Source organism: Bombyx mandarina, chromosome 03 (assembly GCF_030267445.1).
Source record: "Bombyx mandarina strain Sakado chromosome 03, ASM3026744v2".
Classification (NCBI taxonomy): Eukaryota; Metazoa; Arthropoda; class Insecta; order Lepidoptera; family Bombycidae; genus Bombyx; species Bombyx mandarina.
Window position 1 is genome coordinate 2,125,190 of NC_143210.1, and position 18,132 is coordinate 2,143,321.

The window sequence follows — 18,132 nt, forward strand, 5'->3', positions numbered from 1 at the left end:
TTGGGCCCGCGATCTGTTCTCAACACCTGCAGATCGTTGAGTCTCACATACCCCGCGCGCCCCTTATGCGCGGGGACCTCGTAGGAGGTTCGGCCACCGGCCCGGAAAAAAAAAAGTAGTATGTACCACTCTACTTCTGAAACGAAACAGGCAGGCGTTTGGGCTTGAGGCTTGAACAGCCCTTGTTCAATTGAGACTTGGAACTCGTTTCCGAAGGAGAGAATAAAAACAAATAACACCACAGCAACCTAAATCTTCGTTGGCCAATAACTAAGTATTTTTATATTTTAAGTAGTAAAGGCCAAAAACCTAAACGAAATTAACCGTAAATTTATCGCTCCCGCCAAAACGATTAGTAGAGAATGCTTACGAAATTCCGAAAATGAATGATTTTTTTTTATTGCCTATGTGTGTGGACGAGCTCACAGTCCACCTGGTGTTAAGTGGTTACTGGAGCCCATAGAAATCTACAATGTAAATGCGCCACACACCTTGAGATATAAGTTCTAAGGTCTCAGTATAGTTACAACGGCTGCCCCACCCTTCAAACCGAAACGCATTACTGCTTCACGGCAGAAATAGGCGGGGCGGTGGTATCTACCCGTGCGGACTCACAAGAGGTCCTACCACCAGTAAAATATAATTTTACGAAAAAATAAACAACATTTCCCGCCGGCTTACGAAATTTAGCTAGTTTCCAATTATCTGTATTGAATGAATGATTGAATGCTATCGGGGAAAATACGAGCTCCACACAAGAACTGACTAATCACAAAGTTTGCTGCAGCGCGAGTGAAAAGGGTCCAAAACATTGTCTTGTTCGTTAGTGGAGAAACGGTATTTTATTTTCAAATAGATGAGTAGGTTTTACCTTGATTACAATGTTTGTTAGTGGTGGATCAGTTTTCCACTGAATAAATAATAGTTTAAAAAAACTAAAAAAATACGCTATTATAGAAAATCCAACAAAAAAATTGAAAATAAATTATAATAAATTAATATAAAATGTTTATAACTACTGATGCCATGCACGTGGAGTGCTTTGCTTTTTTATTACAATAAAATCATTTTCTCTTACACTATTTTTAATTCAAATTTATTAAAGTTTAAATTCTATTGTTTAGGTAGTTGGATTTTCTATAAAAGCATATTTTTTTAAAAATTTTAAACTATTTTATATTTTTAATTTTTTAGTTCAATTTCAATTTTTTAAATATATTTTTTAAGTCTTGAATTGTCATCGGTTCTTAATAAGTATGCCAAATTGCAAGTTAATCCGACGTTTTGAAGTGGGTCAAAATTCTGTTCAAAGATTCCGTTACATACATACGTCTGAAGCTAATAAAAGCGTATTAATAATAAAGTAATTAACGGCGTGATGAAACGCTTTTTTCAGATAATTTTACATGGACGACATTAAATTACAAATTCATGGGTGTGAGTGAGTGAGTTCTTTGAGGCAATAAGAACTAGATTTATCCGGTATGTTCAAAATAATACAATCAGATTGTTAGCTGCGTTCACCAGCTTGTTTCACTTTCCCGCGTTCGGGCACTTTCACAGATGGCTGAATAATTAAAGGCAGTTAAAATACGGGAACTGAATTGGGACTATCTTACGTACCTGTGAGCTTTTTAACGTTGTCGATTGCGTAAAAGTAACTCATTTTTGTATGGAGTTGGAACGTTTGCCTACGTTTGCCGCTAAAGGCGCTGTTTTAACTGCATACAGATTTGAGTTAACTTTAACGCTATCGAGAACGTTCAAAAACTCGCACTAAGCAGACTGTTGGACCTTTTGGCCGGAACGCGAGGAGTGAAGTTGTGTAATTTGTTTTATTTTGTCTATTTAGTGTTTCTGCAGGTTGAAATGTGTAATAACGGTGGTTTATTAACTGTTTAGTATAAGTGAAAGTGCACAAATGTGGGAAAATGAAACAAAGCAGATGAACGTAACTTCTCGGGATCCTCCAAAAGCTCAATGAAACGGTCTCAGTACATGACCACCATTTTACTGAGATTATACTTCATCCTATATCGTCTCATCTCATTTCATTTTATTGCATGGCATGTTTCCTATTAATTAACTTCATTTCATTTCATAATATCATTTTTCATATAAAAAAACATATATAAAAGATTAGGCTGTATGGTACCTTTGGTGATATGGTGATTGATACCTTTGCTTTTCCAGTTGGAAAAATAAAACTACTACATACTAAGCACACTGAACAATTGTGTTTCATTACATAGTATAAAACAAAGTCGCTTTCTCTGTCCCTATGTATGCTTAAATCTTTAAAACTACGCAACGGATTTTGATGCGGTTTTTTTTAATAGATAGAGTAATTGAAGAGGAAGGTTTATATGCATAATAACATCCATTAAATAGTGGAGAAATCAATAATAAATTACAGTTTCCGAAGCGAAGCGAGGGCGGGTCGCTAGTTAAGTATAAGTTTGAGAGAGTGGCAGCATCGTGTGTTGATTTAAATGTTTTTTAAATTACACACGCATTGCAACCTTTTCACGGTTTCGCAGTTCAAGCATCTCTGAATTGTTGGACAAATTCCGATAAAATTCCAACTGGTGTCGGCGTGAAATCGATACGATGTCAGCCAATTCGTTAGAGCATCGAATGAATTCAGTCATTCATTCCCGTCCAGGAAACGGAGTTATGTCCTTCATTCTGTCAATCAATGTCGCTGCATTTAATTCAATATAGATTCAATTAAGTTAGTGTTCATTGGTCAGTCGACGTTTGGCTCGTGTGTTTGAAGTATCTTTCTTGTACTAAAACTTTGCCGAAGTCAGTAGTGTGGTCTAGACTTTACTTTACTTTACTAGACTAGGAATTGAAATAATTGTAAATGAGTAGCACACATGACCAAATTGAGACCTCATACCTCCATTACTTCATGTTAAAGTTTATAGTACATTGTGCACCAAGGGAGAAAAGTAAGATGAGATGTCCTACTTTTTTCCCGCGGTGCACATACTATTTTTTCTCCTATCAGGCCGAAAGTTCGTGTAGTACCGAGTCGGGGTCCAGGGACGAAGCCCGGGTGGGGTCCAGGGGCGAAGCCCTGGCAGGGGATAAGGGGGCGGAGCCCCCCCCATACTCATAAAAAAACAATTTAACTGTTTTTTAATTTATAAATAAACTACTACTGATTGAATAATAACCATCTGATGAACTCATCTTTGTTTAATACTTCGAAATTGCCTTTTTTTTTTTTTTATTGCTTAGATGAGTGGACGAGCTCACAGCCCACCTGGTGTTAAGTGGTTACTGGAGCCCATAGACATCTACAACGTAAATGCGCTACCCACCTTGAGATATAAGTTCTAAGGTCTCAATTATAGTTACAACGGCTGCCCCACCCTTCAAACCGAAACGCATTACTGCTTCACGGCAGAAATAGGCAGGGTGGTGGTACCTACCCGTGCGGACTCACAAGAGGTCCTACCACCAGTAATTACGCAAATTATAATTTTTGCGGGTTTCATTTTTATTACACGATGTTATTCCTTCACCGTGGAAATCAATCGTGAACATTTGTTGAGTACGTATTTCATTAGAAAAATTGGTACCCGCCTGCGGGATTCGAACACCGGTGCATCGCTCAACACGAATGCACCGGACGTCTTATCTGTTAGGCCACGACAACTTACAAATGCCTTTTGTTTATATATTAGGAAAAGTTACACTGCCGTGAAGTAGTAATGAGTTTCGGTTTGAAGGGTGGGGCAAACGTTGTATTATAAAACTGAAACTTTACTTTGTCTACCTACCAATCGAAGCAACAAAAAATATGAAAATTGTCGTGTTACGAATTAAGCTTTTGATCGTATTTCTGTAATGTTGGCATTTAATGACGGTTCTATAGCTATTGCCTGATCGGTGAATATAAATAAAATGTCTATGGTTAGGCTTTGCATTTTTTATTTATTTTTTCCTTGATCAATAACAAAGTATAACATGTCAAAAACCACGAAGTGTAAAGAGTTTAATTCTAACAATCAAGGAACACAGAAAAGATCTGTAGAAAATATTTCAAACAACATTATTACAGTATTTCGGGCAATACCTAAGTCTCGTCATATTTTTACAGTGAATTACTACAGCTATACCATTTACAACCCGTAAACGGTTCAAATTGGAAGCACTACAGGTGAATTAGACAATCGGATTCCGTTTTAGGCGGAATCCCTGGTTTAATGCGATTAGGCCAGCCGTCCGGAACCTTGTCTAATGGCTTCCAAGTTTGGCGCATATGTATTCAAATGTACGATGAAAAGCGTGTTTTTTTTCTGAAATCACGTGGCTTTAGGTTAAGTTATTCTGTGAATACAGATGTTTCGGTCATCAAATACATATCGACGCTTGAAAGGCAAACGTGACTAAGCGACAATAACTGCTTTGTACATAAATGATAGGAATAAATTGTAGTCGTCGTGGCCTAACGGATAAGACGTCCGGTGCATTCGTGTTGAGCGATGCACCGGTGTTCGAATCCCGCAGGCGGGTACCAATTTTTCAAATGAAATACGTACTCAACAAATGTTCACGATTGACTTCCACGGTGAAGGAATAACATCGTGTAATCAAAATGAAACCCGCAAAATTATAATTTGCGTAATTACTGGTGGTAGGACCTCTTGTGAGTCCGCGCGGGTGGATACCACCACCCTGTCTATTTCTGCCGTGAAGCAGTAATGCGTTTCGGTTTGAAGGGTGGGGCAGCCGTCGTTACTTGAGACCTTAGAACTTGTATCTCAAGGTGGGTGGCGCATTTACGTTGTGGATGTCTATGAGCTCCAGTAACCACTTAACACCAGATGGGCTGTGAGCTCGTTCACTCATCTAAGCAATAAAAAAAAAAGGCAATAACCGTATTCGATGCGCAAAAAATATATATTTCTAGGTCTATTAAAATAATTTCAATCCTACAGCTAGATTCGTTAAAATAGATTTTTTTCAGATATTTCAACTTTAAATTAGTCTACTCTAAAGTTCACGCATTGTCGCTTAGTCATGTTTGCCTTTCAAGCGTCGATATTATTAATGCACTTTTAGAATTGAAGTAGCTTAACTAAAAATTTTAAGAAAATGAATTTTACACTTTGAACGCCTTATAAACATTTAATCTATCAGTTTATAAAATTATTTTTTTAAAAGTCAAAATAATCCAAAAAAACAAGTATTTTGGATATTAAGCCATTTCACATTTAAACACATTTAAACCTGAAGAAACACTAAATAGACAAACTAAACCAAATCACACAACTTTACTCTTCGCATTTGCGCCAAAAAGTCCGTACCGTAAGCATTTATTGTTTATCCACAGATTATTTATATTCTGTACAACTAAAGCGTTAATACGTGTTCAATGTGATCTGAATTCTGTGCAGATGTTTATGGCTTTGTTTGATATTTTTGTAGACGAATGTATGAATGAATTCCGTAACCCTCGTGTTTTTCTTACGGTGAAACATAATTCATAATATAGATAACACGTTTTAATAATAAATAATCATCATTGTATTGCCTGACAGATTCTTCCCGCGCAAACGATTGTTCGAATGCGCGGGAAGCGGATGTTTGTTTAGGCTTCACAAATAAACGGTCAATGAATGATTTTTAAGGATTGTTATGTTTTTTTTCTTTGAATTTAGTTCGAAGTTAGAAATCAGTTAAATAATTGTTTTCCTTTTGTTATTCTTTTTAAATAACAGTTTGTTTTAAAGCAAAAACCTCGTCAGCGTCGCTGCATTTGAAATTCGATGAAACGAAAAAGTAACATTAGATAGAGACAAAACAATCTTACACTCTGTATTGCTTAACTTAGGAGTGAATGAGATAGAATACTTCTGAATATTTCACTTTTACCGTATGTGAATGGATTTCTTCTTTTTAGTGTCAGTAATTTTGACATGTGTAAAGTTATTTCATTAATCTACGCTGTTAATCGGAGTGATCAGAATGCTTAATTATAAAATAAAATTGTTTAAAACTAATTCAGACAAGACAATTCATTCTTGGATCCTTCTAATAACTATCCAAAGCAAACAATTTAAGCGCTTCACATTACATACGAATTGTATCTAGTAACAAAGTAAGTTTTGTTATTTTTCTTTATGATGGCTATGTGCATTAAAACATTTTGTTAGGTAGCCTTATTTTTTTGGCTTTTCGATATGTTTATCAATTGCAAAATAAAATACAAATAATGGTCGAATGTCATAAACAAAATAAAATAAAACTGTACGATATCCGTTAATACGTAGATATAATATGTATATTTATTAAGGGGACCTATTACAAAGACTGCACCTATTATACTTATATATAGTTTATCATACTCACTATTGTATGCTGTTATGAGATGATGACTTTGCCCCTGGCATTGCTGACTTCCCTTAGCAATGGTAACCACTTACCATTAGGTGGGCCGTATGCTCGTCTGACTACAAAGGCAATAAAGGAAAACCTATAATTGGTGCGAAGTAGTAATAAGTTAGTTTTTTTATTTTTTATTTGCTTAGAATGCTTAGATGGTCGGACGAACTCACAGCCCACCTGGTGTTAAGTTGTTACTGGAGCCCATAGACATCTACAACGTAAATAGTTACAACGGCTGCTACATTCTTTAAACCGAAACACATTACTGCTTCACGGCAGAAATGCGAACTAACAAGAGGTCCTACCACCAACAATTACGCAAATTATAATTTTGCGGGTTTATTTTCAACCATTCTTCTTCTTTTTCTCCACCTTATCCCACTAGGTGGGGTCGGCACAGCTAATTTTTCTCTTCCATTCTTTTCTATCAGACACTCCTCTCTCTCTCTCATATCGTCATTTACACACTCCATCCATGTCTTCTTCGGTTGACCTCTTCCCCCTCCACCTTGCACTACCATTTCCATACATCTCCTAGTCGTCTTCAAGTCAAAATTTACTATTGTTAGAATAAATTAGAGCCACAAGCCGCCGCGCGCCGGATCGTTCAAAGTAGTCGATATTTAACACTACCTTCAATTCTTAGACGTTCAGAATTCAGGCCCTCAGGTCTTGGAGTATTTCGAAACTATCAAGGAAGGCCTTGACGCTATCAAAACATGTTTTCGCTGGGACCCTCGTCACGGCCCGAACACTCCGTCAAACTGTCACTTTGAACTTATGAGAATAATTCAATCCATTACGTCTATGAGATTGTACGCACATTGTATACATTTTGTATACACTGCGAATACTTTCAATAGAAAGTAGATGTTTTAATTATTAATACTAGTGGTCCCGCAGTAGTCGAAATTCGACTATAATTAATTGAAATCATAAGTTTGAACATTATTATTATTCTACTAGCGACCCGCCCTCGCTTCGCTTCGGAAACATTAAAACACAAATGAAACAAAAAAAAAAAAAATTAAAAAAGTAGCCTATGTTCATCAGGGACAATGTCGGCTTCTAATGAAAAAAGAATTTTTCAAATCGGTCCAGTAGTTTCGGAGCCTATTCGAAACAAACAAACAAACAAATCTTTCCTCTTTATAATATTAGTATAGATTGTCAAACACCATTATACTTCTGTAATATAATCACAGATTTCGCCAAAAATACATTAAAGATAAGTAATATTAAAGACAAATAATATTAATCTATTCTCATTTTGACCACATACTATAAACAATGATAAAAGTTTGTTAATTAACAATAAGCAAAGAGTATAATTATTAATATATGTCTGTGTTGTGTCAAATACATGATAGTGTGTGTAATATTTTTCTTATTGATTTAATGTATTTTTTATGCATAATTTAAAAAAAATATTAATATTCTGCACTCCTTCTTTATATTTTCTATAAGTGTGGGAAATTTCATAGAACAAAGGGGTACAAAGTTTTTGCTTCACTCATTAATATATGTAGATTGTTTTTAATATTGCTTAAATCCATAGTTGATAGAAGACTCTAGATCTCTGAGCTCGCACAAGTTGGTTAAGCGAAGTATCATTATCCTGCCCTTCTCCCAGTTACCTGGGGTCGGCGTAACATGTTTTCTCCTTCCATACTCTTCTATCATATACAATTTCTTCGCTCACTCCCCTCTTACCCATATCGTCTTTCACGCAATCCACCCATTTCTTCTTAGGTCTACCTCTTCCTCTATATCCTTCCACATTCATAGTTAACATATTCTTACCAACCTCATTATAACTAAAAAAAAATTACATATTCCTTTTTCTTTAATATTAAGCCAAAGTAATAAAATCGTTCGATCTTTTTTAATCGGATGTCTTGAAATTTATGAAAATCACGTTAGAATATTCTGTTAAATAGATAAATAGATTGAATAGGGGTCGAGATGATAAAATCTGTTAATAAAATGTTAGGAACTCACCTCAATAAATGTATCGGACACAAATCTTTGGACCAGCGACGTCTTCCCGCACTGAGTATCCCCTACAAGGACTACTTTGATCTCTTCTTCTGCTGTAGGAGTACCAGCTGTACCGGTTTCGCATTTCCTATTCGACCACATCTTCTCGGCGCTCTGCGGAAGAAGAGAGAAAGAGGCTTAGATTTATTTTTAATAATTAGCAAATTCGTCACTCAGATTATTTAAAACTAGCGACCCGCCCTCGCTTCGCTTCGGAAACATTAAAACACACATGAAATCAAAAAAAAAAAATTAAAAAAGTAGCCTATGTTCATCAGGGACAATGTTGGCTTCTAATGGAAAAATAATTTTTCAAATCGGTCCGGTAGTTTCGGAGCCTATTCGAAACAAACAAACAAACAAATCTTTCCTCTTTATAATATTAGTATAGATAACTTTTATAGGTACTTTATATTTTTAAGAGCTGTTAACCGCGACTTCCCGCGTTTTTTATTGCCCTTGTAGGCATACGAGCATACGGCCCACCTGATAGTGAGTGGTTACCGTCGCCCACGGACGTCAGCAATACCAGGGGCAAAGCCAACCTGCTGCCTACTGTATTCTATAAAAAGCGTCAATGTAATGTACCGTGGGTATGGTATGATATCTTGTTCGGAATAAAAGGTAGCCTATATTTCACTTCCCTGACCAAAGATAAAAAATATGTCAATCCCTTGCTTCGTTTCGTCGTGAAAGAAAGAAGGACACAAATATAGACACAAAAAAAAACACTTTCAGATTTAATAATATTAAATAAGTATGGAATTATGAATGTTTATTTTTGTGAATTTTTGTGAAATTTGTTTTTGTGAATTGGCGGTAGTTCTTTTTGACGTTCAACAAGTGTGTACTTTCATTTATGTTGAATAAAAAAAAATTTATTTGATTTATTATTATTTGTTTAACAGAAGAAAGACAAAGATGGAACAAATAGTGATACGAAATTTTAATTGAATTTACGTGTTAATATTCGCATTCTTCAATGTTCAATACAAAAAAATCACGTACGAATTATCCCTAAGCATTTTCAGTGCTATTACGATTTTGAGCGCATTAAAAACGAAAGTTCCCAATTCGTTTCGTCACGATAAGAGGATTTGTTTGCGAAATTAAGAATCGGCTATGGCAAAGAGAAAAATCCAAAATCAGAATTGACTTCGTCTTCAGATTCCGCGTGTCCAATTTCGATATTTTTTTTTCATTAGTCTAGTGAATACCGTATAATGTTTGCGAATAGTATTGTGTAAGTGCGAAAAATTAAAATATGGTTTTTTTCTCGTTCAGATAAGATAATCTAATTGTTAAAGATTTTGGCGTGTCCGTGTATCGTGTATAATCTTTTTATTTTTTTTATTGCCCTTGTAGGCAGACGAGCATACGGCCCACCTGATGGCGAGTGGTTATCGTCGCCCATGGACTTCAGCAATGCAAGGGGCAGAGCCAAGCCGTTGCCTACCGCTTCATACTCTCCACAAGCCTCTTTTGAAGAAGGTAATCTATACTAAGGTTATTAATCTGTAATTCAATTTAAGCTAACTACTCTGTAATTTTAACATAATCTGTATCTAACTACTCTCTGTGACTAACAAATTTTATGAGGGAAACATTCTCGCTCCTTTACTTCATAATTTAACTAAAACACAAAATAACAAGCATCTCTAAATAAATTATTGTACAAATATAAATAAAGTCTCGTAAGCAACAAAGTGGGATTTCATTGTATAATATCATCATTTACACTAATATATATGTATGTATTTATATTACATAAAAAACTCAGAGGTGTAGATTAAATTACAAAACATTTAACTGCACTTAGGTACACCAAAGTAACATAAAGTATAGAAAAAAAAATGTGTAAAAAATAATCTATAAGCACATAGGTCGGATTTATCCATAAAGGTGATCTCTTCCAATCAACTATTATTTATATACAATTAAATATAATTGATTATTAATTTTCAATATTATTGACTTTCTAGTGACGTGTGGAGGCTTAATGACGGAAGGAAGATCTTCCACCATTTGCTCGGTAGACCGACGGTCCGAATGTTATTGTTCGGAACTTGTAATATGCAAGCTTATCTTGAAAATGACGTAAGCGAGGTTCAGGCATTTGTCAAATATCTTGCGTTGTATGGTGGCTACCAACACAATAGTCTTAGTTATTGGCGGGCCGGTAAGCGTCTTTACCAGATATGACCAACGGGTAGGTGAGCGTCCGCGTGATCTTCTACCGTCAACCCATCAACGAACCACCCATAGCCCATGCGATTTGGGTATGAAAATGTAATTCAGATTTTCTCTACGTCATCATCGCACTCTGTGTGCTCATTGCGAGTTTTTAACGTTATCGATATCGTAAAAGTTAACTCGAATCTGTATGCAGTTGGAACAGCGCCTCTAGTGGCTAATGTAGGCAAACGTTCCAACTCCATACAAATTTGACTTTTACGCTGTCGAGAACGTGAAAAATTCGCACTAAGCACACTGCTTACTATTCGCCTACAACGCCCAACAGACCGTAAACTGAGTCGTCTATGTTCAGAAAACATAAACATAGAATCGAATCAAACAAAAAACGTGTAATGGACACCGAACTTCCAAAGATATATCTCAAAATATTCGAACGTTGGAAAACAATTTTCTCGTTCGCCACACACATCTAGGTACTTACATACATTGAATATTGCCGAGCGTAAAAAGTAACTACCTGAACAGATATCGGCTATTAAAATATCTGTTATTTTTTTTTGTATCGCATATCCGTACCGATATTTCGATGACTAACGGGACGAGGTATTTCAGTTGTGTGTTTATGTTCTTTTTTATATGTACCTACACTTGCGTGCATGTTTTTTTATAGGATCGAAATGTTATTTTTAATTGATATTCGATACTGAATTAAACGTGTGGCTTTCTGTGGTAAAACAGCCAAAAATATTTCGAATATTCGGAATTATAACACGTATGTATCGAAATTTAAACATCAAATTGGCGATGAAATTTGTAATTGTGAAATTTAATTGAATTAACCGATAAGATAAGTAGTATTTACACTTCGATAAGACTGGGCCTAATGATAATCGCCTTATCGTTGCCGCCGCTGACTACTCCCCAAATCCTAATCACGCAGGAGCCAGCCACCGTCAACGCTCTAGACTCGTCCTTACGGATCTATCAGATTCAATAATTGTTGCAACCCCGGTAACAATACTCGTCGAACTCTTTACCGAGTTCGCAACCGAACCTAAACATCAGACCGCTAAGTTTCTCGCCCAATCTTCTCAGCGGGTCGCGATTCCGATCCGGTAGTAGATTCATCCGCAAAGCAACTGCTCTTGAGTTGTTAGGTCTCCTTGGTAGGCGCTCGGGTAACTCTGTTTTTGCAAGCACTGTTCTTGCTAGGGCTAGTGTTAGCAAGTCCTCTCTCTCAGGTTAAGCCAGTGAGCTCACCTACTCGTCCCTCCTGGATACCTGGGAATAGGTAGGGAAAAAAAGAGCACATTGAGTGTCTTTTGACTGTTGATGATTCCCCTTATATTGTTTTTAGAAACATAAAATTTTTCGGTAAACAAAAACTTTATGAACGTATTCGTGGATAGTTTCTTGTTCTTCTAGGAAACATAAAAAAACAACAATTTGTAGTTTATAAAAAAAATCTTATCTTTTACATTAGAACGAATTATAATTTGCTTCACTTATTAATATACTAGCGACCCGCCCTCGCTTCGCTTCGGAAACATTAAAACACACATGAAACCAAAAAAAATAATAAAAAAATAATAAAAAAAAGTAGCCTATGTTCATTAGGGACAATGTCGGCTTCTAATGGAAAAATAATTTTTCAAATCGGTCCAGTAGTTTCGGAGCCTATTCGAAACAAACAAACAAACAAATCTTTCCTCTTTATAATATTAGTATAGAAGTATAGATAGATAAAAACGATTGTCTTAAAGAGCGCCTGATTGCTTTTTAATGCTATGCTGAATGTTGATGTGCAATAAATTATACTGACTTTCTCTCTCTCAGTAACTGTCACTAAAAAAAAATCGCAATTCGATACACTAAGTACACGATACTCGATTGAATTGTTCGGACGCTTAAGAACGAGACCGCTATATCCGTTTTTTGTAAATTTTTGGTAAACAACATTTATTGCCACTTAATTAGTTAATTTTAATCGGAATTACGCAATTATATCTTATTGGGACAAGGTTTTTTGACAATAAAACCGAGATAATCCGAAGGTTGCATTGTGTATAGATTTATTTATTAATATTGCTTAAATGGATAGACGGGCTCATGGCCTACGTTTTGTTGATTGATTAAAGGAGCCCATAGACATCAACAACGTACATGTGGCATGAGTTCTAAAGTGTCAGTTTTATAATACAACGTTTGCTCAACCCTTCAAGCCGAAACGCATTAATGCTTCACGGCAGAAATAGGCAGGGTGGTGGTACCTACCCGTGCGGACTCACAAGACGTCCTACCACCAGTTGACAGGACTCCCTATCACTAGTATGGTTGCAATTACCGTACAATACTACTGCTTACCATATAGTAAGTAGTATAACCATAGAGTTATGGACCATATAAATGATAATGTAACCCCTAGCGACCTCGAGATATGGTTTTGAAGTGTTAATAGCATAATAGCTGCTCCATGACCAAAAAATAAAAATATAAAAAAGGCTGCCGAAACCCGGGATTGAACCGGGGACCTTTAGATCTTCAGTCTAACGCTCTCCCAACTGAGCTATTTCGGCGATAAACATTAGTCTGAATTTAGTGATCATATAATATGTGTATCACCATCATGTAATAATATACAGTAACTCTCCTCTCCCTTTATTGAGCGATAGAGCATTATAGTCGGTTAAAACTTGAAAAATGTCCGCGTATCCCAGAGCCTATGCTTTCCTTCAAGTTGGAACAAACGACTATTCTATAAAGAAAGAGACGGGACTGTCATGTTTTGTATTTAAAAAAACTAACATAAAACCTCTTTGCGATCGGTTAACTTATAAAAAAAAATAGCATTTCGTTAAAGTCTATCCACATTTGCAGTAAGGCCGCGTGTAACATTGTCAAGGCGAGTCTTGCTCCGTCATCGAGTGCACTCGAATTTTTCATGAGCAATTAATTACATACGTAGCGTGTATGGATATATTTTTATGCCATTTACATGTTTGTTCTCTTTGTACTAATTTAGAGAGGTATGAGAGAAAATTGAACTGCGTATCCGAAAAAAGGCATAAGCTCAGCCATGTTTGTATATTAGGCATGTTTACAAATACGAGGACCACAACAAAGGAATGATATTTCACCGTGTGGGCGGATTGGATGGGTGGTTTTATGGAGAAGCTATTTCCGCTTCACGGGTGGGAGAAATTTGCTATGTCGCTAAGTCTACCAGAAAACAAGCTGCAAATCGAACGTGGATTCCCGTTTAATGGTAGGATACTCGACTATCAGTTCACGTTTTAGGACAACCTTTCCCAAAGTGGGCGATAACGCCCCCTTATGGGCGCTGCAGGCCAAAAGGGGGGCGGCAAGACACCCAGAAAAAAATAGGGGTGTTGTGTAGAGGCTTGGGAGGCGATTTGTGATTTCATCTAGGATAGGACTCTTGGATACCGAATGAGCTCTCGCTATAGTGGCTTTTAAGTAAGTTAAAGAAGGGGGGGCGCTAAAAAATAATTTATTCATATAGTGGGCAGTAGACAAAATAAGTTTGGGAACCCCTTAGTCTTAGGTTCGCCGTCGCCGGTACCCGTCCTTACAGTAGGATGGGATTCCATCCCCGGGAAGATCCCGCAGGACGTCGTCTCGGGAGACACACCGTGAGCGGTGCACAGGAGCCACCTTGCACCGCCTCACCATCGGACCGACAACCGAGTACCGGGCGCCCCCGCACCTGGCACCCAACAGCCCTTACGGGAGATGAGCGGAAGTTTCGCGCCCGTGCCGCCCAGTCCACCTTCTTGCTGAGGAACCGAAGAGGGATCCCACTCCCTTTCACACGCAAAGCGAAAAAGGCCCCGGGTTCGATTCCCGGTATCTCCACCAAAAATCTTGGGACGCCATGACTAGGTTTTGCGACCTGGGATAATCACGATGTGTCCCTAGATTTAAGTTACTTGCCGAATGTTGGACTTTGATTAAGTCAGTTGCCCAATGAGCTCACCCATCAACCAAGGCGTTTCCAGAGGTCTTTTTTGCCACGTACCATCCGGCTATGGAATGAGCTCCCCCCCCCTCCACGGTGTTTCCCGAACGCTATGACATGTCCTTCTTCAAACGAGGCTTGTGGAGAGTATTAAGCAGTAGGCAGCGGCTTGGCTCTGCTCCTGGCATTGCTGAAGTCCATGGGCGACGGTAACCACTCACCATCAGGTGGGCCGTATGCCCGTCTGCCTACAAAGGCAATAAAAAAAAAAAAAGGCGGAGCCAGAATTGGTTCTCCAGGGTGCTGGAAGGTAGGTAGACAAAAAAAGCTACAATAAGAAGCAATACGGAGATTAATCCAAGAATTATTTATCAATGTTGTTAATTATGCATCGTCTAGTTCAACTCTTATATTTTTTTGTGAGCACTCAATAAAATTAACCCTTCTTTGAGTCGAGAAAGTTCGTGATAAAAAAAAATTTGAATAAACGGCTAAAGTTTCCCTTCAAATTTTAATATATTCAGCGCGTTCCGCGCCGAGGTTTGTTGTTTCTGGTAAAATTCTAAGGCGAACGCTTAAAGATTGTGAAAGTTGACAACAAGAATTTAAATTTAAATCTAAATTATTGTCTGTTATCTTCAGTTATAAATGTGATTGAAAATAATCGATTTAGTTTTTAATTAGTTGTACCAATTTTTGTTGTGATTGATCAATCCAGAGTATCACTAAATGGAAACCAAGGTACAAACTACGTAGGTGAGCTCACGGGGCTCTTAACCTGAGACGACTTGCTAACACAAGCCCCAGTAAGAGAAGTGTTTACTGAATCCACTACCGGATCAGAATCGCGACCCACCGAGAAGATCCGGCGAAAAACTCAGTGGGCTGTGTCTATAGGTTAATTTACTCGTCGAGCCCTTCGTCACAAGCAACGGGTTCGGCGAGGACGGTAACTGGTGCTTGAGGTACCTAAAGCACCGTTAAAGGATTGAGAGGATCCGTAATGAGCCCTAAAGGCTACGTCGACTGTTTATTATTCGGTCCACTTATTCGGGTATGTAATTTCGGGCGGCCACGACAAGAGGGTTTTCGTGTCGTGCCGCTTTGTCGAAGTGGCGCAATGATGCCGACTGTACAAATTTACTAACTGAGTCAAGCTCCAGGTCATCATGGAAATCCACATTCTTTTGGGACCATGGTGCTCTGACGGCTATCCTGCGAAAGCGGAATTGAATGACTTGAAGGGGCTTCAAGTTAGTGCGGGCCGCGTGAGTTGTTCTCTTAAATATTAAGTGTATCTATGAATTGTTAGAATCTTAGAATTCTGAAATTAACGAATAAATAAAGAACGGTACAGATTAAATTGACTGAAAAATCAATGCCTTATTTGACGTTTTGTACAGTTTGAAGTTTGACAAGCCATTATTGCATTTGTCAAAGTCACAAGTGTATATTATCTATGGTTACAGTTTTTTATGGCGCGCGATGGGTGTAATAATGCTGTTGAAGACGATAACCCAAAACATACATATGTTTTGCTGGCAGTTTCCTTGGCGTATTTGTACAAATATTGACCGGTCGCCAAATCAGCGTCGGGCCACGGATGCTTTTCTCGGCATCGTTATTAATATTCGCGTAGTTGACCGTTCGGGGCCCCGACGAGGGTCGGCTATCAAAATTTAACTGCCCATAAACAGCAACTGCGCTCAATGAACTTCAGTTAACGCTTTCTGAATCCATGCTAGAGTTGTTCCCGAAATGGATTAAGGGAATTGATTGAGATATATTGCGATTATAATGCTCGTTATAACGTTTTAACGTCACAGAAAAGCGTGCTTTTTAATCCTTCATTTTCTATTAAAACGATTTATTATTATTATTGTTTTTATTACTTAAATGGGTGGACGAGCTTACAGCCCACCTGGTGTTAAGTGGTTACTGAAGCCCATAGACATCTACAATGTAAACCCACCTTGAGATATAAGTTCTAAGGTCTCCAGTATAGTTACAACGGCTGCCCCACCCACGACGGCTGCCCCACCCACGACGGCTGCCCCACCCTTCAGACCGAAATGCATTACTGCTCCACGGCAGAAATAGGCAGGGTGGTGGTACCTACCTGCGCGGACTCACAAGAAGTCCTACCACCAGTAAACGACCAGTAACGAGTTACCGTTATAACATGACCGAATCTGTGGAGCAGTAGGTAATGGCCCAGACTGTTGCACCTAGGGTCGTGGTTTCGATTCCCATATCGGACAAACATTGTGTGATGAATAGGTTTGTTTGCTCTCTGTCTGAGTGTTTATAATCTATAGATGTATTTATTTAAACATATATAAGTATGTTTGTCAATCTCTAGTACACATAACACAGAGAATCCTAAGCTTTGACTGGATGACCGTGCGTGATTTGTTGCTAGACATTAATATATATTTATAATACAGAGAACGAAGTTAATGTTATATTTTAACAAAATATCAAATATCTCGTCGGCGCAATTCACTTCGATTTTCAGAATTTCAAATAAAATCATATTAATGTTTCCAGTCGTAAACAAAGCGGTCCGAATATGGACATTATTACTTCATATTGGAATCGAACGCAGCTGTTTCATGCGCCATATTGGTTTCATATCAGTGTTTTTAAGTTTGAATTCACAATTTTTTTTCATTTCTCTTATTGCTATAGTTCCAATGAAATATGTTTTCCGTTGACCTATATTGGTTCGTTAATTTGTTTGATATCTATGGTATTTATTATTCAGTGTTTTCCATTTCAAGGTTCGTGTGTATGTGAGTTTCTTTATTCCACCATATCTTTTAAATGGTATCCTTTGAGTTCTTACATCATTCCCAGTGAGACTATGTTCTTTGGCAAGACGTTCACTTTTTTTAACAATTTCTTTTATTATAAAGAAACTTGTTTTTGACAGGGCCACGAGAAATGGTCTGCGTGTCATCTCTTTTTGGACATCAATCCAAAATTATTAAGGTTGTATTACCTACTAAATATAGGCATAGATATTTTGCGGTATCTATCAGCAAATGAATGAGATCCAATCGAAGTCTAAATCTTATTAGCGGCTATTACAAGAAATCTTGGATATGGTGACTGTGGACAATATTCGGAACGTCACCAAAAGTCACCAGAGGATCTCCTCCTGTGATACAGATACCGACAGATCAACTTTTTAATAATATCGACCCAGATGTCATGATTCATTTCGCAACGTAAACACGATCAAAATAAATCATCTTGAAACTTAAGTAACGGGTGTAAACGTCGTCTCTATTACGTGGCCGAGGGACAAATCCCTTAGAATCCCGGTGCTTAGGGAAACCCTTTTCAATTTCACCTGTTTATTTGCAATTTACTAAAAGGCCCCACACTCAAGGGATTGGATGTTTCCCGCAAATTTTACTTCGTTCAATCGATTTCATTTACTAACGTGTAAATTGAAATTCCGGAGTTGGCTTCTTCGAGTATCGCGTACCGAATTTGAGATGAAC

General features: G+C 37.6%; 1 protein-coding gene, 1 long non-coding RNA gene and 1 other non-coding gene across 6 annotated transcripts in view; 1 reads left to right on the plus strand and 2 right to left on the minus strand.

The window, feature by feature from the left end:
• Nucleotides 1-18,132, minus strand: part of LOC114250780 (rho-related GTP-binding protein RhoN) — a 125,749-nt gene that overhangs the window by 19,646 nt on the left and 87,971 nt on the right. For all 4 annotated transcript variants that reach the window (XM_089739209.1, XM_089739204.1, XM_089739200.1 and 1 more), the window contains one exon: nucleotides 8,407-8,559. In XM_089739209.1, the coding sequence (XP_089595335.1) occupies nucleotides 8,407-8,547 (141 nt within the window). In that variant the 5' untranslated portion in view covers nucleotides 8,548-8,559. The remainder of the gene's footprint in view (nucleotides 1-8,406; nucleotides 8,560-18,132) is intronic.
• The window catches only part of LOC149503237 (uncharacterized), a 137,049-nt gene that overhangs the window by 6,382 nt on the left and 112,535 nt on the right, over nucleotides 1-18,132 (plus strand). The window lies entirely within an intron of this gene.
• On the minus strand, nucleotides 13,145-13,217 carry TRNAF-GAA (transfer RNA phenylalanine (anticodon GAA)). Its single transcript has one exon. It is a non-coding gene; the product is annotated as a tRNA-Phe (tRNA).